Raw genomic sequence first — 22,028 nt, 5'->3', positions numbered from 1 at the left:
CCCTGATTTTGTATTTTAATTGCTTTTTTGAACTACCTCCCAGAATTGAAGTAAATTTTAAGATGTTATTTAGGTCAATAAAGTCAGGCTTGGCCGATAGCAGGCTAATAATTATGTAATGTGAGAGCCCTTCCTTCACACGTGGGTTCGTAGTATAATAATATATAATAAATCTTTATTCTTGTATTTTATTTTACTCATTTGATTTATATATTATTTCTATGTTATATGATTTTATATAATCTATACCAAAGAATGGTGATCCGATTTTTCCTTCGATTATACTGCGAAAACTACGGAACCGATCGGAATAATATTTATACCATACGGAGAAGGTTTTTGTATATATATGTTGATGATTACTTACTCAAACCAATATTTTTTTGACTTAGAAAATCCTATATATTCCCAATATATTAATACAAACAGCGGGCGTGGTATACTTAATTTATATGGCAAATCAACGATTGCCGGGTCAGCTCGTGTTTAATAAATATTAAGCCGAAGACTGACTGTTCTCCCTTCAACTCATGATCAGCCTTTTTCGATTGTTTTATATTTGGGTCATCTTAGTTTTAAATTAATTATTTTTCCAACGGTGTAAGAATGAGATCTTATTTACGAATTAGATCTCTTTATTATAGTTATCGTTTTTCTAATCATAGTCAAAATCAAAGACAAAATAAGTTGATTAAAATAGACTTAAACTAAGCCCTTTTGAGACGTCGCTAAAAAGTTGAGTGAGAAAGAAGAACATACAAGAAAGGCAACGGCCACTCTTTGTAATCAAATAGAGTAATGGCTGCAATATATATAACAAATTAGTTTGTAAGGTGCTGCATTTAATATATGAGTAGTGTTTACATAATATAAATTATTTCATGAATAGTAATATATAATTAACTGTGGATCCATCTGGATGTGTGAAGCAGCTTACTTCCACGTACTACAAAGCTGTAGAATGAACTTCCTTGTGCGGTGTTTCCGGGACGATACGACATGGGTACCTTCAAAAAAAGCGCGTAAACTTTCCTTAAAGGCCGGCAACGCTCATGTGATTCCTCTGGTGTTGCATGAGAATGTGGGCGGCGGTGATCACTTAACACCAGGTGACCCGTACGCTCGTTTGTCCTCGTTTTCCATAAAAAAACTGTATAAATACAAATTATCGTATATTGAATGCATCAACATTCAAAACTTGAACTCATTGTTTGTGTAAGGATGCTTCGTGAACATGATGGACGTTATTACTGTCACAATTAGTAAATGCATCCAATAAATACTACATATTTATTAACTATAACTGGTCAACCTTGGCACCACAAGCAGCACCCGTTCATGAGTTGACGCATGTCATGCCATCGTTCCCTTCGTACATATTTCAGGGAAGGAGACCACCCGGCACACGACGCCGTCGCAAGCAATGCCATTTGATATATTCCATAGATGTAGCTATCAAAGCAAAAATCATGGCAAGTAATGTGGGTCACAACATTTTAAAAATAAAACGCCACTAAAATCTTATTTTTATTTATTTGTTCTTGTAGTATCACTCTATTTACAGTTTAAATCATTATTTATTTACATGGGTTTATAAGATATATATATACAAAATGAATACATTTTACATAACGATCTATGGTAACTTATATCACAAATAAAATGTGACAATTTTTATTTGAACGTACTTCATAGATATCTTACACAGAGTATCTGAGCATTAAGTCAGAGAATATTTAATAAATAATAAAAGTTGATATTTTTCACATGATAAACTATATTTTTATTATAACAACATGAAAATGCAGTAGCAAGCGTTATTACACGCATTATTTAACTTCACCTGTATGTATGTTTGTTTGTAACCGACTCATTTGGGCGCGATTTTGACCCACTTTAAACGGCCAGATTTCGTTCAAACTTCGTAGATTTATCGCAGACCGATGACATTACATTAACTTGATAAAATTATTCCATTTTACAATTTTCAAAATAAGATGTATGTTAATTTACAAGATTTTCATCTATCGTCAATAAGACAGGACTTCATGTGAATTTTAAATTTCAACAATTATCTTAAACCGATTTTTCTAATATTAGGAAATTTTCGAATACCAAAGAAAATTTAATTTAAGCGTTTTTTTAAACTAGATATTATTTTTATGATATGGTCTGATTCTATGCAGTATTATAATATTATAGTTATCGGGTCTAGGGTTAGGCTGAAATCTTAACAGAATGCGTATAACACTGCCGGTTTAAAAAGCAAGTTGACAAATTCCATCTTATTACAACTTGTAAGGAAACCTTTATATGTGAGTCGCACTTATACTTGACTGGAATTTTTATAATTACGAAAATAATATTTTATTTGAAACAAGGAATTCTTTGAGGCGATGTTAATTTTCATGTTGTATTTAATTTTAAATATTTGCGTAATGTAAGAGTTTAATGTCCCCCACAATGAGGTACTACTTCCGGATCTTCGCAGGTGAGGTTCTGGTCATCAAAAACTTTGCCTTCTTCGCAGGTAATGAGGCGAGGGTTTCCTTCGACGCAGGTGATCAACCTGTGGCAGTCTCCAGGAACAGGGAATCGAGGGAAGGGCCAGAATCTAGCAGACTGTGAATGAGATGGTACCTTCGTTGGACACTTGAAACCGACGACAGCTGCGGAAAATAATAATAGTAGATAAATCAAATAAAATCATAATTGGTATTATACGTTGGGGTCAAATATGAATAGTTATAATCATTTTAAAAACGTTGTGATGAGGCGCAGTGGCAAGAAACTCATTACCATTCTTTTAAATCAATATTTACAGCTTCATTATTTAACAATATATTACAATTATTACAATCTAATAGTTGATGTTAAGTTTGACGGGCAAATAGCCGATGGGGCAGAAAAGTCCTTGAAAGGCGACTCGTACCGGAAAACGCAGAAGATGGACCGACAATCTGGTCAAGGTCGCCGGAATACGTTTGATAAGGGCAGCGTAGGACCGATCGTCGTGGAGATCTTTGGGGGAGGCCTTTGTCCAACAGTGGACGTCTTCCAGCTGATGATGATGACGATGATGATTACCATCTATGCAATGCAATGCAACAACAATACTCAAACTTCACGTTTTTTCCGAGTATGTTAAATATGAAAAATGTTAGTTAATTTTAGATACAACAAGACTTAATGAGTACTTTAGATGCACCAACTCACATTAACGGTAAATAAAAAAAGATATTATACGAACAACAAGATAACTTTAAATTTAACAACTAAATCCAGAGTTCTCGATAAGTAGCGCCCGTTCATGACCAAGACTGACGCACGGAGCAGCCATCGTCTCCGTCGACCATATTCTAATAACGGGAACGACCCGCCCCACGAAGCCGCCACAAACAATAGTATTTAAATGGTACTGGCAAAAGATCTCCAACTTATAAAACCGGCGTTATATGGAGATTACTTACCATCAAAAGGTGCCTCACAAATTCATTTGAACGCCTTTAATATATATGACAATTCTACGTCTTATAGAAATACAGTAATAATAATACCTTCAGGGTTGCACAAGGGCTGTAGAAGATCGGGCCAGTTGCAGCCGTGGATTCTGTCGTCGTACGCAAGACCTGGTGTGCAGGGCTCCTGCTGGGGAATCCCAAAAGCGCACTTGACATAGCTGGTGGAGCACTCAGCGCTGTCCGGGTAGATGCCGAACTGGTACTCGCAGCCGGGAGTCGAATAAGGCGTCACTAGAAATTAATTATAATTTATCATCATAAATTTATTCAATACTAAACACTGATTATTTACAGAAAAACTGTCATTAGGAGAAAGTGTACCAAGAATACTACTCGCAGCATTTCCGCGTTGGATAGCTAGGCTAGCTGCCAGTTTACAGTAGCTCTATGCTCTGTGTAGATCTGGGCCCCAAGGACCAACTGTCTCGAGACTGAATCGCACAAAGATATAAGACTAACTGAGACCGACATATTTGCTGGGTCAGCTAGTATTATTATAAAGCTGAAGAGTGTGTTGGATCACTTGTCTGTTTCTATTTCTGGCTCTACCAGTCGGATTAAGATAACTGATTTTATATTTGATTGCAAGATTCAAGAAGAAATGAGCAGACGTGAAGACTTATACTAATTCTGAAGAAAAAGCGCTCCCAAACTGATTTTAAATAGAGTATGCTGACTTACAAAGTAGGTGAATGCTATGAATTCTTTGGACGGACCAATTTGAAAACGCACCAATGCATCAATCCTGAACCAGCTTTGAATAAAAACTCGATTTTTCACCAATTACAGACAAGATATTCATATTTTGGCCGCACTCTGCGCAGAGGCGAAGAAAAATAATTGTGTAGGAAAATTCGAAGGCAAAAGATCGCGCGGTCGTTCTTCAACAATATTGTGTTGCAAGATAATGTGGGCGGCCGTGATCACTTAACACCAGGTACGCTCGTTTGTACCCCTTTCCATAAAAAAAAGTTTAACCGACCAAATTAAAAAACTCGTCATCCAAATTCTCTGAAGCGTTGCCGGCATTTAAAGAAGGTGTATGCACTCTTGTTGTAGGTACCCATGTCACTCATTCCATAGCTAGTACATAGTTCCTTGAAAACCGCACTGTGTAGGACCGCCACATATCCAGATGGCAGGGCTGATATTCTAGTAACTATCCTCTTGGTGTTAATTATAGCATAGGTATACTCACAATCAGCTTTCCTCTCTCCGCACTCGACTGCCCAGTGGTAGTTGCAGTGGTTGTGCACTGCTCCCTTGCCGTCGAAGAGCAGGCCATTCTCACAGGTCTCCACAGTCAACGTTCCGTTCGTGCAAAGGAAGAACTGATCGCACAGCTCTGGGTGTGCATACGCCTGAAATCAAACGTCAAATCTTAATTATTCAATTTATCACGATAATCTTTCAAAAATGGAATTGCTGAAGCGTAATTCATTCAATCATAATCCAAAAACCAGAATACATAGTGTTGGTAGGCCCTCCACAAGATGGACCGACGATCTGGTCAAGATTGCCGGAAAAGGTTGGATGAGGGCAGGACCAGCAGTCAAGGTCTTTCGGTTTAAATGGAATTGGATGGATGCAATTCCTCTAATGGACAAGGCTCTAACGAGCCCTATAAATAAAAAATTAAATCCATGTAGAAGAGGAAGAAAAATAGCTGTAAGAATACGGATCATCTGATCTCCAAATTCCGCCGCTTAATACTGCTAATAACTGCTTCAATAAAACGTACGAAATTATATTGTGACCAAAATTTATTAAAAAAATAAGATGTTTTTTCCTGAGTTTCTTGAGCCCATTCTTCTCAGGTCTGAGGAATACATTTCCAGATGGGTTTTTGACGTCCAATAAGTGATTTTAAATCATATTTTGTATTAAAATATTTGAATTTGAATTCGGAACACCAAAGGAATAACTCATGCGTTGTTGTCTTAAGAATTCACGTGGTTGTATACGTAGCAAAAAGTAAAACCACACTCTGATGGAACACCAAAAATCCAGATAGTGAGAAAAATATCCGTTTTTATTTTGAAATTGTTGCAGTAGTTACGTTTTTAACTAATAGATCCGATTCATTATAAAACAGATAACTTAGGATACGTATCTTAAAGTCATTATTAGTATGTTTTACGCTTTTGTGAAGGTATAACTACAATTTAGTTACAAGCAGTAAGCGATATAGAGAGTGTCAATAAGTATTTTGCCAGATGATAAGATGTACGACTTTCTTTTGTATTCATGAAAAATGACATTGTTAATATGACTTTGAATAATAAAATCATGAATAAAATCAAAACAAAATCACTTTATTCGTGTAGGTCAAGGAAATAACACTTATGAATGTCAAAAGTTTTCTTTTCTTTTACATTTACCGCCACTTCGGAAAAGGTTGAGCTTTAATGAGAAGAAGTGGCAAGATACTCATTGCCACTGTTGCTTAAACTCAACATTTACAGCATCATAGTTTTACAAATCATTTCAATTACAAAATATGTAAATATTTTATAATTGAAATGATTTGTAAAACTATTTACATATTTTGTAATTGAAATGATGATGATTGAAGTGATGCAACAAAAATACTCAAATTTTATATACTCAATGCCTTACACGAGCAAGTCAAAAAAAGTTAATGTAAATTAATACATCAAAACAAGAGTTATTTCAGTTTAGTTCAGTAGATGCATCAATTTACACACACTGTAAATAAATAAAGGTATATTAAACGCGAGTATTAAAAATAGGATAGTTTAAATTTAAAAAATATGAAGCAGAGATTCTCATAACAGGATCATCCAGTTACCACAAGTAGCACCCGTTCACGAGAATGACGCATGGACGAGCCATCGCCTTGTTCGACTATATTTAAGGGAACTCCACGTAAATATTAACATTATATTATATATTACTAGCAATAATGAGAACTTACTTGTACACCATACTGTTCGGGACACCCCGGTGCGTTGTATTCTAGGATACGGCCTGCATTCGCTAAAATAAAAATAATTAATTATATAAGTGTTTGCAATGCTATTTATTATAATAAGTTAATTTATATGTCTAGGTCGAGCTCTTTCTGCTACGCAAAACATGACAACAGGCCATATTTCCATGGGGATTCTCCTTTACACAGGATCCCGGCTAGATTATGGGTACCACAACGGCGCCTTTTTCTACTGTAAAGCAGTAATGTGTACACAATGATGTGTTTCCGTCTGAAGGTAGCTAGTGAAATTACTGGGCAAATGAGACTTAACATCATATGTCTCAAGGAGACGAGAACGCTCAGAATTTGTAGGTTTTGCAAGAATCCTAAGCGGCACTGCATTGAGTGAGGGCGCTGAGGGCAGGGCGTATAAATTACCATCAGCTGAACGTACTGCTCGTCTCGTCCCTTAATGTCATAAAAAAACGGTTTGTTACTTTAGTGTACAGCTACTTATTACATTGGCAATATGCCGGTTAATTGGTTTTAAAGTGCTTGCGTTGCTGAAAGTAGAGGGTAACTGTTGGCCACTAATTTGTAGACGTGTTTTTTGTTTGTGTGCATGACTTTTGACCTACTTGTTTATCGCGACTGTAGGAAATTGATATTAAGGTGGGTCACGATTCAATTTTGATGATAGTACATTTCAAAAATAGAAAAAAGTATTCAAATGTTGTTTCTAGCAATTTTTCATTTGTTTTTCTTTTCTTTCAAAATGAATGAATCTAATAAAGAAATTTAAAAAAATTCTGACAAAAATTGTGTCACATATGGACCTGACACAGTGTCAGTTTCACACAAAGTTGCTTTAAGCGTACTCAATCCGGGTATTTTGACGTCAAGGACTACTTCGCAGTTACGGATAAAATGGATGCCATTTTTGATAAAGTATAAGAACTTTATATCAATAGTGATCAATTCCACTTTCGCATGACACGCCACAAATTAGGATATCATCCCCACCATCTGAATGTGTGGTGGTCCTCCACAGTGCGGTTTTCATGGAGCTTTCTTCTACGTACTACAAACCTGTGGAATGAGCTTTCTTGTGCGGTGTTTCCGGGACGATACGACATAGGTATCTTCAAAGAAAGCGCGTACACCTTCCTTAAAGGCAACGCCCCTGTGATTCCTCTGGTGTTGCTAAGGATGTGAGTGACGGTGGTCACTTAACATCAGGTGACCCGCACGCTCGTTTGGCCTCCTTTTCCATAAAAAAATAGGTGACGTAGCTGAAGAACTGGGAACTGACTATAAAACAGTTTTTAACACCCGACATATTATTCGAAAAAAACTGAACACCAGCTCATTGAAAGAAACCTAATGAATCGTGTTCTCATTCTTCCGATTCTTTATTCAGACGTTAAGAAACAGAACCAGTTTTGAAGATATTTTATTATTTTATTTATTTAAATAATCTGAGATACACTATTTATAACGATAGTATAGTGATGAAAAGTTGACCACTTATGACAAGAACGTCCGAAAATGGTCGTGGGCAAAGGTCACGCTTCACAGACTATGGCATAAAGGGCATAAAATGGCATTTATTTTTACGAAATTGATTCCTTTAGAATTCTTTTTAATGTCAGCCTAAACACTACCACCACTTCGGAAACAAAAAGAAACTCTCCTATTATTCTTTTTTGTGCTCTTAATCAAATAAAATATATTACAATATTGCACTGTAACCAATGTATTGTAATTGGTATAACTAACATGTAACTAAAAATCTAAAATGTAATGTAGGTAACATGCTGTCCCATACTACAAGGTTTTCAGGTCAGATCTGACAAAACAATACAATCACAAGTTAAAAATAACTAGAAGAGGAAACTTTCATGATAATGATTGAAGTATGCATGTGCGTTGATGCGTAACCATTGCGTAACATTGATGTGAGGTCGTTCATTAACGATCAAGCAATTAGTCGATCGATTGTAAAACAGTTATTATTGTCGATCAATTGTAAAACAGTTCTTATTTGTAGTTAAGAAAGAGGTTGAAATTATAATGTGATGAACCGAATCACAAATATGGTACATTGAAGTTTTTAAAGTAATTTTTACAGTAACATTTTTTTAACATAATCTTTTAAAAGTACTCAAATGCATGTAATTGAAATAAGTGTCTAAATAGGTTTTTCGAAACAAAAATATTTTTAATCGATTAAAAAAATTAAGGTCGTTCATATGTTATGTTTTTATATATTATATAAAATTATGTTACCACTTTTAGAGTAAGGCCGAACTTGCTTTAGCATAGTCCTAAGCATCCAATAGTGGAATCAATTACTGACTGCACGTATCCCGGACAGACACGACTTAGGGAGCTAGGAAGTTAATAACATACTCACAACTTAAAGACCGGCAACGCATCTGTAGAACTCTAGCATCGCGGATAATTGATTCCACAAAGTGGCAAAGAAATTTCTTGCAAATGCACGATTGTGGAATGCCAGACGTCAACGTCATGCGGGTGGTATTTTCATTTTGAAGTAATGTCCGGTGGTGAAATTTAGCCGCTGGAATCAACCCGAACAGCTCCTCTGAGCACTCCCCGTGATAAATGCGGTAGAAGATGCAGAGAGAAGCTGCATTTCTACGCAACGCAAAAGACTCAAGCAAATTATAAAAATACCGTCAAAAAACGTTTGCTGTAAAATTCTTAAATTGCTTATAATAAATGTCAACGGAAATAGTTGAACTAGAAGTAATTTAAATATACGTCATACGTTATCTTATACATACTGCTTTGGTATAAAACTTAATTAAATATGCGGATATATGAAACTTAAGTCAGGCAATGTAACTATTGACCTTGCAACACTTACTTAATGATGTGGTTATGAATTGTAACAGTCAATAAATTACGGTGTGGTAATATGTGCCACCTGAATAGGAGTCAGTTTAGGAAAACAGCACAGCGAAACACGGAAAGAATTTTAACAGAAACAAAAGGTTAAAGATAAGATACCAAATAAAAATATATGACAAAAAGTAAATTACAAGATCTAGCAATAACAACGAAAAGAATGAAATGGAACTGGGCAGAACATATAACAAGAAGATCTAGCAATAGCTGGAGTAGTCTGGTCACATCATGGTATCCGAGGGACGCAAAACGAAAAAGAGGCAGGTACCATCAGGTGGTTTGACGAATTAATTGCCTTTGAAGGAGTACACTGCATCCAATCAACAGCCGACAAATTATAAAAAAAGAAAAAGGGGGAGGCCTTCGCCCAGCAGCGGGATGAAATATATACTAGAATTTAAGTTAGATTAACAGTTTTGTATAATTAAAATAAGTTTTAAATAAATAAAATATGTGCTACTTGGGGTAGTAATGAAAAGATAATGAATTTATATTTTCTGGGTAAGAATATTTACGCCAGTAAAATTTTATAATGTGATGAACCGAATCACAAAGATTGTACATATAAGTAATTTGTACCGTCACTTATTTTAAGCATAATCTTTCAAAAGGTCTCAAATGCATGTAGATACACGTGTTAAATAACAAAAGTATTCATTTGAAATATGTCTAAATACTGCTGTTAATCGGAAAAAACATAATTATTAATAAATAATAATACAGATTATACTGTATTCAACGCATCAAAATTTGAATATATCGAAGTACTGTTGCAGTAATTGCCAAAAACTTGAGATACGCATTTCAAAAAGTGTTACTAATTATTTTAGGAAGTCTATACATACAGTAATAATGCTTTTTCTTTGTGATATTAAATAGCTACAACTTTATTTTCCTATAGTCATATCTAAAGGCAAAGCATACTTTCAAAAATTAATTAAGACATATTTAGTTCAATCGTGCCAAGGTGAGTTTTACAGGTATAGTAACTTATATTAGATACGTTACCTTAAAAGCCTTATTGATAAGGTTTTACATATTGAAGAAATATTTAAGGTATGCTGCAATTTATTTAATTCTTATTAAAATCATTATACAATAAAGCTGACCCGACAGACGTTGTTCTGTACATAATACTGTTTTTATGAATTTGTCAATAATATTTCATAACATCAAGAATTATTCCGTAAAATATGTTGTAATTAAATTGTTTCTCAGCAGAACTGTCAAACAGTGCGTCAATAAATTATCTCATTGAAAATATGTCCGTTCAAAACAAATATTGGAAATAAAAATAATAATTATCCTGTCTTTCAAGTTGGACTAAACTGCACTCCATAAAGAATTCTGCATTAAAATCCGTTCTTTAGTGTAGGAGTTTTTACAAAAATGATAATAAGGGGCGAGACGAGCGGGACTTTCAGTTGATGGTAATTGATACGCCCTACCCATTATCATGCAGTGCCACTCAGGATTCTTTAAAAACCCAAAAATTTTGAGCGGCACTACAATTGCGCACGTCACCTTGAGACATAAGGTGTTAAGTCTCATTTGTCCAGTAATTTCACTAGCTATGGCGCCCTTCAGACCAAACACAGAAATGTTTACACATTACTGCTTCACGGCAGAAATAGGCACCGTTGTGGTACCCATAATCTAGCCGGCTTCCAGTGCATAGGAGATTCCCACTGGCTCCCAGGAATTCACTGAAAACAAACATCAGGACACTGGATTCATTTATATTAAGATAGTGAGGTCCTTTGTATAAAAAAACTGATGGTTTATTAAATTGTCAACAATATTGGTAAGACTTATTAAGCTGTAAATTGAGTGAGCGAAAGTGAACTGTGTAGTAGTCTACCTTGGAATGTAGGTGTGCAATCGTTCGCTGATATCGTTGTTGATTAGAACAACGGCACAATCATGTAATTTTATTAAACTGCCACGAAACTTTATCAATGTTTCATTTTTTCCATATCGTTTCCTTCCATTGTAACAGATTTTTTTTTTAGTAAATTTTGCCAAAAACCGTTTGTCTACAGCAAATACCACCTCCGAGGCAATAAATGGCGCTAAACTTCAAAATGACACATATGAAAAATACTAACTTGACTCATTCCATCTGTAGTCCCCCTGAAAACGAGATCTGGAAAGGTCTTCAAACTCAAAAAAATGTTTTTTTTTATTTATTTGTATTAACTTACTTAAAACGATATCTAACTATCATACTTTTAGAGATTCAAGGATATTTGAAATTTAATATAAACTTTTTTGCATGTTAATTTTAATTAGCCGTATAAAAGTTACTAGTATGAATTAAAGGTCGATGTATACTGTACGGTCAACGCAATAAATACATTTCATTTCCTTATAGAACAATACTAAACCCAAATAATACTAAGTAATATGAACGTGAGTTTTGTTTATATAATAATATTGTTTTTTTATTATAATAAGGGACGAGACGAGCAGGATGTTCAGCTGATGGTAATTGATACGCCCGGCCCATTTCAATGCAGTGCCGCTCAGGATTCTTGAAAAACTCAAAAATTATGAGCGGCACTACAATTGCGCTCGTCACCTTGAAACATAAGATGTTAAGTCAGACTGAAACACAGTAATGCGTACACATTACTGCATCACGGCAGAAAAAGGCGCCGTTGTCTTACCCATGATCCAGCTGGCATTCTGTCCAATGGAGCCTCCCACTGGTAATGGGGTTGTGTCTGTTGGTCCATGGGGTTCATCGGGAAGAAAATTAATACCATAGTTATTCAGGCGTCTAACGAATTTGACAGGCGACCCAAGGTCTGGTACGTAGGTACGTAGGTGTCCAAATTTATCTTCTCATAGAGATCTGTGAGAGGATAAATTTGGACATACAGAGAGGTAATGTTGCTAGCTTACTTGTTGGAGCTGCTTAATGATATTTACAATTTGTAATTAATTTTATTTCAATACATTATTTAAGTTTTATTTTATTACTTTTACTTTACATAAAGAGTGTTTTTAATTATTAAGTTATGTGTAAATAAAATATTAGTCGAACTTATTATTAGTCTTAACTTAGGATTAAATTAAAATATTATAAGAAAAAATGTAATAATAATATAATATTGACACACTTTTACACAAATTATCTAGCCTCAAACTAGGCATTGCCTGTACTATCGGTGCAAGTCAGTGATATATTTAACACAATATGCCTACTTAACCATTCATAAAAACAAACATCCATATTTATCGTATAAATGTTTGCACCTAACAGGATTTCAACCCGGGACCTCTAACTCAGTAGGTAGGGTCACTAACCACTATATAGGCTATTTAGTTTGTTTTTTTTGTTAGGCTTTCATGCGCTACTCCACCAATCACCTTGGAATTAAATAAATTAAATAAATAAATAAATTTCGTACACACCTTGTTAGTGTTAAGTAACCAATTTTATCAAAAAAAAATGTTTCTCAGTGATAAGAAAAAAAGTTCTACATGATCGTCTGTCATATTTACTGTGGACATGATAACGTTGGGCAAATTTAATTAAAATCTTCGCCGCGGCTAGAAGCTATTTGTTATCCAATATCAGCGAGTATTTACTAATTGTTTGGCATGCTAATATAACATTTTCAATACAAGATTTGTCACATTTACACCCCCATCTTACTGGGCATAAATGACCTATACGTATTCTGTTTAAAAACTAAAGTATGTATGTATATACTCTACTCTGTGGTTTAAATCGGTGTTTGTAAAGAAATAAAGGAAATGTAAAAATTGTAGGCTTCAAGCATACATATAGTAATATGATCTTTTTATACTTTTAAATTTGTTGGAATTTTGAGGTAAAGCGGTATCTTTGAACCGGAGTACACTAGCCTAAGTTATGTTAATGTTTGTTTTAAATAATGTAAATAAATATATTTAGAGTTCGATTTTTTTTTAAATACTGATTAGGTCTTGTTTTATGAATACTGAAAAATAAAATTTATGAAAGATGCGGTACTCGAACCCGTGACCTCTGATCTCTCCGTGATCTCGCATTCTGTGCGAGCGCTCTTCCACTGCGCCAACCTTTTGAGTGACGTAAATTTCGTAAATCTTGATATATCTTGTTCTTGATATAACTCTCAAGTGGCTTCAAATGCAGGACCTACCTTACAGTTGATAATCAAATCAATATTTGCATATTAGGAAATTGACTGGAGATGTCGCTCTTTCAAATCTAAACAATTTGTTATTTAACGCGAGGAACACGCAGCGAACATGAGAGGTGGTGGGTTCGAGTCCCGCATCGTTCACAAATTTTATTTTCAATATTAATTTGTGTAATTAATCCCAGAAGTGAGGGTTATCACTTTAAAAAAAAAGAAATTGTTCTGATAAATAATTTCTCAAATGATACCTATACCAATATTTAAATATCTATTTACCAGAAAATAAATTTGTGCAAAAATAGTGCAACTGAACCTAGAAACAATGAAACTTAGTCACATTTTAACACAGTAAAATGATCTCTAATTCATATTTTGTTCGAATCTAACGAACAAAACTGACTTGACCTGTGCCATATAAGGTTATTGCGGAAGAATTCTTATGCAAGCTTGTTTAGTATTATTCTCAGTGAAAGAGAAAATCTTACATGCAGACTAGAGCCATTCACCTTTAACACTATTTAAATAAATAAAACATAAAATAGATGAATATAATAAAATAACAATATTAATTTGAATTTTTCTAGGTAGTGTTTTCTTTGATTTACGTGAGTGTTGAACAATATTATACACAGATCTCGTCTTCAGGGGGACTGCGAAACGAGATCTGGAAAGGTCTTGAAACCTCGAAAACACTTTGTCATTGCGTGGCGTTGTATTCAAAGCGCGGTCGGAACACAACTTAACTATTCCTCTGGCTAATACACGCGTAGGCAGAGATTTGCTTTAGACAATTTTTGAGCGTGATTGCGAGTCTAGTTGTTATTGTTATTGTACGTCAACTGCTAAAGTCGTTACTTAAAAATCACATGCAGCTTTGTTAATTAATTCATATGGTTAATACATTAAAAATAATGTATAGGTATTGTCGAATGAATTTCAACCAATAGCGATGTTGTTAAGGATACTTTTTCATTGACAGCATTTGTAGTGGAGACCGTATCACCTATTGCTGGTGACTAAGTCATTGAGCAGATCGTATATAATTTGACTGTTGCACGCGTAACATCGTATTGGACAAACTTTCGCTTCTGTACACAATAGCATAACAAATCTCGTGTTAACTACATAACATGTCTGCATTTGTATTCTTATAAATAGGGAAAATTAGGTGACTTATGTTATATAAAAAGAAGGTTTTTATTCAATTTTAATTTGTACGAAATTTTATGGACGTTTAGACGACTAGCTTGGGATATGACCCGTGAGGCGTGGTTTCGTATCCCGTATCGTTCATAAATATTGGATTTAATTATTTTTTTAAGGACTTCGGTAGCTTAAGAGTAGTAGAAATTTACTTTTAATAAAATATTATATGGAGTGGATACGTTTTTTTATTACATAAGCGACGAGACGAGCAGGACGTTCAGTTGATAGTTATTGATATGCCCTGCCCAACACAATGCAGCAACACGATTCTTAAAAAACCCAAAAATTTCGAGGGGTACAACAACTGCGTTTGTCATTTACTTTTATTTATGCGCTCGCACACCGTCATGCAAATTGGATACATTGACATTTGAAGTCAACTCATAAACTTAATATACTACCGTAAAAATATAATGGTGTCATGTTTTGTTTTGGATTGTGTTGTTACAATCCAACTAAAGAAACATTTCACAGGTTAATACTGATTGTTCAATACTACTTTCGAGATGTATATTTTCATAGAACATATGCACTAAAATACAAAATATTACATTTGATATATGCAGTACATACTATATTTTCTTAACATTATAAGTAATAATTAAAGGAAAATATGTGTTACATAATAATATATTGCATACGCCGCTATGACGCCGTCTATTAATATTTGTCGTAGGGATTGACCAAAAGTTAAATACTACACACCTTACCAACTCACTAACATATATGTAAAACTAGCACACATGAACATTTTAAATTAATCTCGCCGTAATGAGGAGAGTGTTTGCCTATTACGGTAGTATACTAAGTCTATGGGTCAACTAGACCATTAGTATCATACTCCAACTACCAAGCCTTTTGTAACTCATATGTCTACGGAACCAATAGAGGAGAATAAATGAAAAATAACATTTATTTACCTTAATTGAAATATTGTCGTCATAGTTTGCGTGCGTTGCGCGCGCGCGTTGAACTCTTTTGTATCGTGATTGTATTCACGATAAGATATACTAAACTCAGTAACATAACTATTAGTGTGTATTTAATTACTATCTATGATACTTATTACTTAAAAATCACAAGCAGTTTTGTTAATTAATTCATATGGTTAATATATTAAAAATAATGAATAGGTATTTTCAAATGAATCGCAACCAATACCGTTGTTGTTAAGGATACTTTTTCATTGACAGCATTTGCAGTAGAGACGGTATCACCTATTGCTACGGAACCAATAGAGGAGAATAAATGAAAAATAACATTGATTTACCTTAATAGAAATATTGTCGTCATAGTTTGCATGCGTAGCGCGCGCGCGTTGAACTCTTTTGTATCGTGATTGTATTCACGATCAGATATAGTAATCTCAGTAACGTAATTATTATTGTGTTCTTAATTACTGTCTTTGATACGTATATATACACATAGGGTATTTTCAAGGTTATTTTATTAATATTATAACGAAATTCTATATTACTTCGGATTAAAAAAATGTACGCTTTTGAAAAAAAATGTGGGGTTAAAATTTTCTGGGAGAGAAAGCTAATATACAATTTAAAAGTATTTTTGTAGTCTTAAATATAAAATTAGAATCTCTATTTTATAATAAAAAAATCCCGCTAAGTTTCTTGCGCCCGTTCTTCGCAGGCCTGAGGCACACTATTTCAAATGGGTGGTAGTTTTTGACGTTTAATAAGTGATTTTAAAACCTTGTATGAATAAAAATACTTGAAGTATTTATATATTGTAAGGTACACCCTATATTTATTATCATTATACATAATATACATAATAATAATAAATATATTTATTTCGCACAACTTATAGAAAGTTGTGGATGAAGTTGCTGGTTTCCTTTACCCAATCTGGGATTCATAATATCTCAAAAGTTGATAAAATTAAATTTGTTTTAAAACCTAAAATAAACAAATAAAAAGTAAATCTTTCAGCAAAAAAAATATTATAAGAGTATTATTCAGAAGCGGAATCCACTTAAAATTTTTCTTAAAAAAATCTCATGCGGTCATATGGTCGTATATATTAAGACGGTCCATATAACCCAGTGCTTAGTGACCCTGCCTACTGAGCTATAACGTCACCGGTTCGAATCCCGGTAAGCGCAAACATTTTTATGATGCATAACACTAATATGTATTTATGTATATTTAAACAAGTACATTGTGTTAAATATATCGTTGACTTGCAACTCACAGCACAGGCTATGTCTAGTTTGGGGCAAGATAATTTGTGTAAAAGTGTGTCAATATTATTATATAATTATTATTTTTCAAATAACTTTTTGTGTTTGTAACATTGTAATTTATGTTATAACTGCCAAATGTAATAAGAAAAATTACAAGGTGGCCTACAAAAGTGGCAACAGTTTTTGTACAGCGAACGGACAGATAGAGCCTTGAGACTTAACAAATGTTCTTTCCCTTTCCAATCACATTGGCAAATATCAATAACTTTATCTCCCGATATAAAAGCCTCTTGTCAATTTAAAAATATAATAATAATACATATAATAAACAAATATTTAAACCTTATAGTTGGTTTACGATTTTTCACGCATTATGTTTTTATATCGCAATCCATACTTATTTAGAAATATTTGTGTAATAAGGCACGAGACGAGCAGGACGTTCAGCTGATGGTAATTGATACGCCCTATCCATAACAATGCAGTCCCGCTCAGAAGATGTCTCATTTGTCCAGTAATTTCACTAGCTACGGCACCCTTCAGACCGAAACACAGTAATGAATACATATGACTGCTTCACGGCAGAAATAGGCACCGTTGTGGTACCCATAATCTAGCCGGCATCTTGTGCAAAGGAGCCTCCCAGTGGAAAAAGTAAAGGTTATTATTATCAAATAGCTTAATTAATAAATAATCCAAAAAATTATTATAATTGTAAGAGAACTATTATTTTATACTTACTCCTTCTTATAATACATTAAATGAAGCCTCTTAATTAAATCATATTTCAAAAAATAGTTTTGAGTAACCTTATGATCGGTTATGAAAGCTACAACTGAAACACGTAAATTACTTGCGCTATGTAATATTTAAATTATAATTGGTTCATTTCAAAACTCAACCAAGCCCTAGCAATTGGTAAATATTGCGCAGTATTTAAACCTGTACACCAAATCCTTTCTAATCTTTTTAGGCTTATGAAATAATATTTAAATGAAATAACCACAAATTAAAAGTTATGGAATATGTGTACAGGTATATTTTTGAGTTTGTCCTTCAGTAAATATGTTCAATTGTCCATTTAGGAGTCCAATATCTTCATTCATAAATGACGACAAAAACACTTTTAAATTTTACCAATGTGATCAATTTTACAGATGTAATTGTCTTGCAATTTACATATTCTGTAATTTAATATTAATTTTATTATTCTCTAATTTATGTATTCTGGCTCAATCCAAAAGGCATAAAATATATAATTTTATGATATACAGTTATTCGACTACATTATATTATGATAACATTCGTTATACAGAATAAGATTAAATTTTACTTTATCATGTTCCGAATAAAAGTAAAAACATAATAATAATGACACACACTAGCCTGTGCTATGGGTTGCAAGACAACGATATATTTACAGAAACATACATAAATGAACATCTATGACTCTGACACAAACATTAATATTCATCATATAAATGTTTGCACTTAACGGACGGGGTTCGAACCCTATGGGGACCTATAGCTTAGCAGGAAGGGCTACTTACCATTTGTCCGGATCGTAAAAATAGAACATAGTACCATCCTTTTGATAGGGTTCAATATTTCAGCAGTCATGATTAACGGGTTTCAAAATAAAGTCACAAAGAGTTAATTTTCAGAGAATGAGGAACCATTAAAAGGGCATCCATTGTATATAATATTGGTAATAGAAGATTAGCTAGGTAATAGATCAATAGATTTACTAATAAGATATTCATCCACCTAGGTTTGTATTCCACGATCATTTAGCGGGAGTATTAGATGACAGGCAAGTGCTATGAAGAACTTGAACGAAAGGGCTGGTGTGAGTAAAAGAAAACGTGTAGGACACCGAAAAATGGAGGGTTGTAATCTCTTAGCTTTGAGCGGGTACTTATATAATATAATACTATCAATTTACTGATGATAGAAGATTGTAGATATTAATCAGAATTACTTTTGAAGTGAAGACTTCTTAAGACGTGCTAGGCACTAGGAGGGGAAAGTGGGAGCACTCATGTACCATCATTCTGGCTCCAATCGTTTCCATCACATGCACTTTTGTCAGATGCAGGTTAGTCCGCGAGCGTTAGCGAGACCTACCGCGTAACACAGCATTGGAGACCGATCAAAAGAGGCTTCAGCAACTTTTCGGGCATAAATATCCTCAGAATAGTCTGTCTGGTGCAGCAGTCAACGAGAGACCACTTCCCGAGTTGTCATGCAGGTTATCACACAGGAACAAAGCTTCAAGATAACCATGATCGCTCTGTTTAGAGCGTATCGAGAGAAGAAGAAGGACACTGAGCTATCACGTTTGTGTATGTAACTCTTGATGGGAAAGAGAGCCAGCTCGAGTCAACTAAGTAAGGCGAAAATTTAAATGAGTTATATATATATATAATATATATAGTTATGTACATCATTACTTTATACATAAATAAAATAGTTTTATTTCGTATCGCAAACTGTTTTTTCGAAGCTAATCTGTTGATTTCGTTCAAGAAGTCCTATTAGTTATTATAAATTACTGATTTCAATGCTATTTTATACGTTGCTTTGACAAATATCGCTTTACCAATATTAAGATAACATTTACTACTGCTTACGCCACGTTCCTTGTAATACAGATCTTTCAATCAACACTCCGTCCTGTCATTATATAATAATAAGGTAATAGTTATTACAAAACTAACAAGCAATGATTAAGTTAATTAAGTTAGAAAATTGCATAAGACTTTAATTATTTCGCTAAATGAAGGACGACGTTGTGTAAGTATTTCAAGACTTGTTTTGTTTTATATTAACGAAAATATATTCTATACACGTATGTTACATTATTTATCATACGTATACGGATTTACGGACAAAATTTTAAAGGTCACCAGCCAAGATTTATCTAATTCGATTTAAAACAAGTTCGATTAATAGTACACGTTATATAATATAAGAACTTGTTTCGAACTAAGATCGGACAGTAGATAAAGTTGTTTTTAAAGATTATTTAATACAAAGATTTTAAAAACCCAAATGGTTTTATTTTATAATAGTTTAGAGTATGTTAATGCATTTGATTTTCAATACAAATGAATTAGATTCGTTTTGAATTTAGAATTTGTTACGAGTTAATAATATAAATGATTTTCTGGTGTACTTACCAAGCGCGATGCAAGAGAAAAGTGCCAAGTGTTCAATAATCCTCATGTTTGCTTCTGACGTCCGTGCGTCCAATTCGGTCCGGCAATACTGCCAACGCGTGTACACACAGACCAACAGACGGCCTCTGCCACCCTGCAGCGCGTATCTATAGTGACGACTACTTTTGAAGCATTATTTAATTCACAATTATGTCAATCTTTTCTTTGTTAATATTTTACGTTCAATAAAAACATTAATATAAATAATTTGTTATTTCTATAAAGTATTAATCCTCACTTCTGGGATTAATCACACAAATTAAATTTGAAAACAAATTTGTTAAGATTTGAAAGAGCTATGTCACTAAGTCAATTTCCCAATATGCAAATATTGGGGTTTAGTAGGTTACCAACTGTAAATTAGATCCTGTAGATGAAGCCACAACCTGAGATTATAGATAGATAAATTTTGTTTTCAATTTTTATTTGTGTAATAAATACTATAAAAAATATTCTTTACTATTTATTTTGTACATTGGAAACTATTTTGTGATAGATCTGGTTTACGTCATTACTTACCACAAAGTAGTTGCGATCACTTACCTAGTTAATTTGATTTCATATTCCATTCAAAGATAAATAAAGTAACCAAATTGACATACCTATAAATCATTACCTCATTTTGAACCGAATTAATTTATTCAATATAGTCGCTAACCCAACTTCGCTGAATTTGATAAAAGGAGTAAAAATTGAAATTGGTTGCGACTGTTTACCTATTTTTGCGTTGTTGGAATTTAAGAAGAATTTAAGTTTCTATTTTTTCAATTAAAATCATCCTATGTTATTCTGTGATAATGTGCAATTTGAAAGGTGAAAGACTTTTTTTAATCGGTTTTATTAACGAGAATACATACATACACAAAAAATCTTTCTATTTTACAATATTAAGATAGATCACATAAATAAAATAAGAGCCATAAAATTTAATCAATATTTGTACAGTCGCAAATCTGTTTAAATAATTAAGACATATGACTAAAATTTTTAATAGTTGGTTGTGACATTAAATTTATTCGATATCTCGACTATACATACCGCCGTGCCTCAATTTGAACACAAGTCACCTATTACGAAAACGGTCATACAACTTAAGCGGTATGCTTTGTACAATTTATTGTATCTCATGAACTAGCTTTTGAAACTACTTATTCGGGTCATTTTAAGAAACTTTTGAAACATTTTTTAACAATCAATAACAGCTTCTTAAAAAGGAATGTAACTTAACTAAATTTGGGATTTACCGGTTAAATCCCGTAGTTGCATTCCACACCCTAAGTATAATCAGCGGGAACCTTATTTAGATTCCTCTTTCTATCCGTTCGTCGTTCTATCTGCGCATTGTTTTTTATAAGGCGCTAAAATTTCAACTATATTACTAGTGTAAGACAGGCATTTTTGACTCTCGCCTCGTCGCGTTGCGCGTGCGACACAAGCACACCTCACCTACAACTATTTATATAGTTACAAGCCTACCTACGGCTAACACCGAATCTAAAAATAACAATAATTGTAACTAGAATTAAAATAATTAATTAGATTGTATAAATATACGCAATTATTTTTTTACTTTTTAGAGCACATATTGTTATGTAATAGATTTTTTAAGTTGGTTGGTTTTTTTTCTTATTTTTTTTCATTTTTAGTGAATCTGAAGTACAACAACTAATAATTTTGCAATGCAGCAATGAACGTAAGCGCATTTTAATTTACTTACCTCACCTCACCCTTACTGTAAGTCGTTCCATTGATCATCATATTTGACTACGACAATTACTTGACCATAACAACGTTACAGTAGGTGACTCAAATATCCAGATAGCAAAAGTAAAATCCGGCTGAGTATCGTTAATT

At 33.5% G+C, this 22,028-nt stretch overlaps 1 protein-coding gene across 1 annotated transcript; it reads right to left on the bottom strand.

Moving 5' to 3' along the window:
* Positions 1-1,514: 1,514 nt before the first annotated feature.
* Positions 1,515-20,289, bottom strand: LOC126971864 (protein obstructor-E). Its single transcript, XM_050818380.1, has 5 exons — positions 20,136-20,289; positions 6,460-6,521; positions 4,720-4,882; positions 3,558-3,752; positions 1,515-2,669 (listed from the first exon to the last, which is right to left on the bottom strand). The coding sequence occupies exons 1-5, from the start codon at positions 20,179-20,181 to the stop codon at positions 2,449-2,451; spliced, it is 687 nt and encodes a 228-aa protein (XP_050674337.1). The 5' UTR covers positions 20,182-20,289; the 3' UTR covers positions 1,515-2,448.
* Positions 20,290-22,028: the final 1,739 nt, after the last annotated feature.

This window comes from Leptidea sinapis, chromosome 24, assembly GCF_905404315.1.
Source record: "Leptidea sinapis chromosome 24, ilLepSina1.1, whole genome shotgun sequence".
Taxonomy (NCBI): Eukaryota; Metazoa; Arthropoda; class Insecta; order Lepidoptera; family Pieridae; genus Leptidea; species Leptidea sinapis.
The sequence above is the reverse complement of the archived record's forward strand: the minus strand, read 5'-3'. Positions and strand labels throughout refer to the sequence as shown.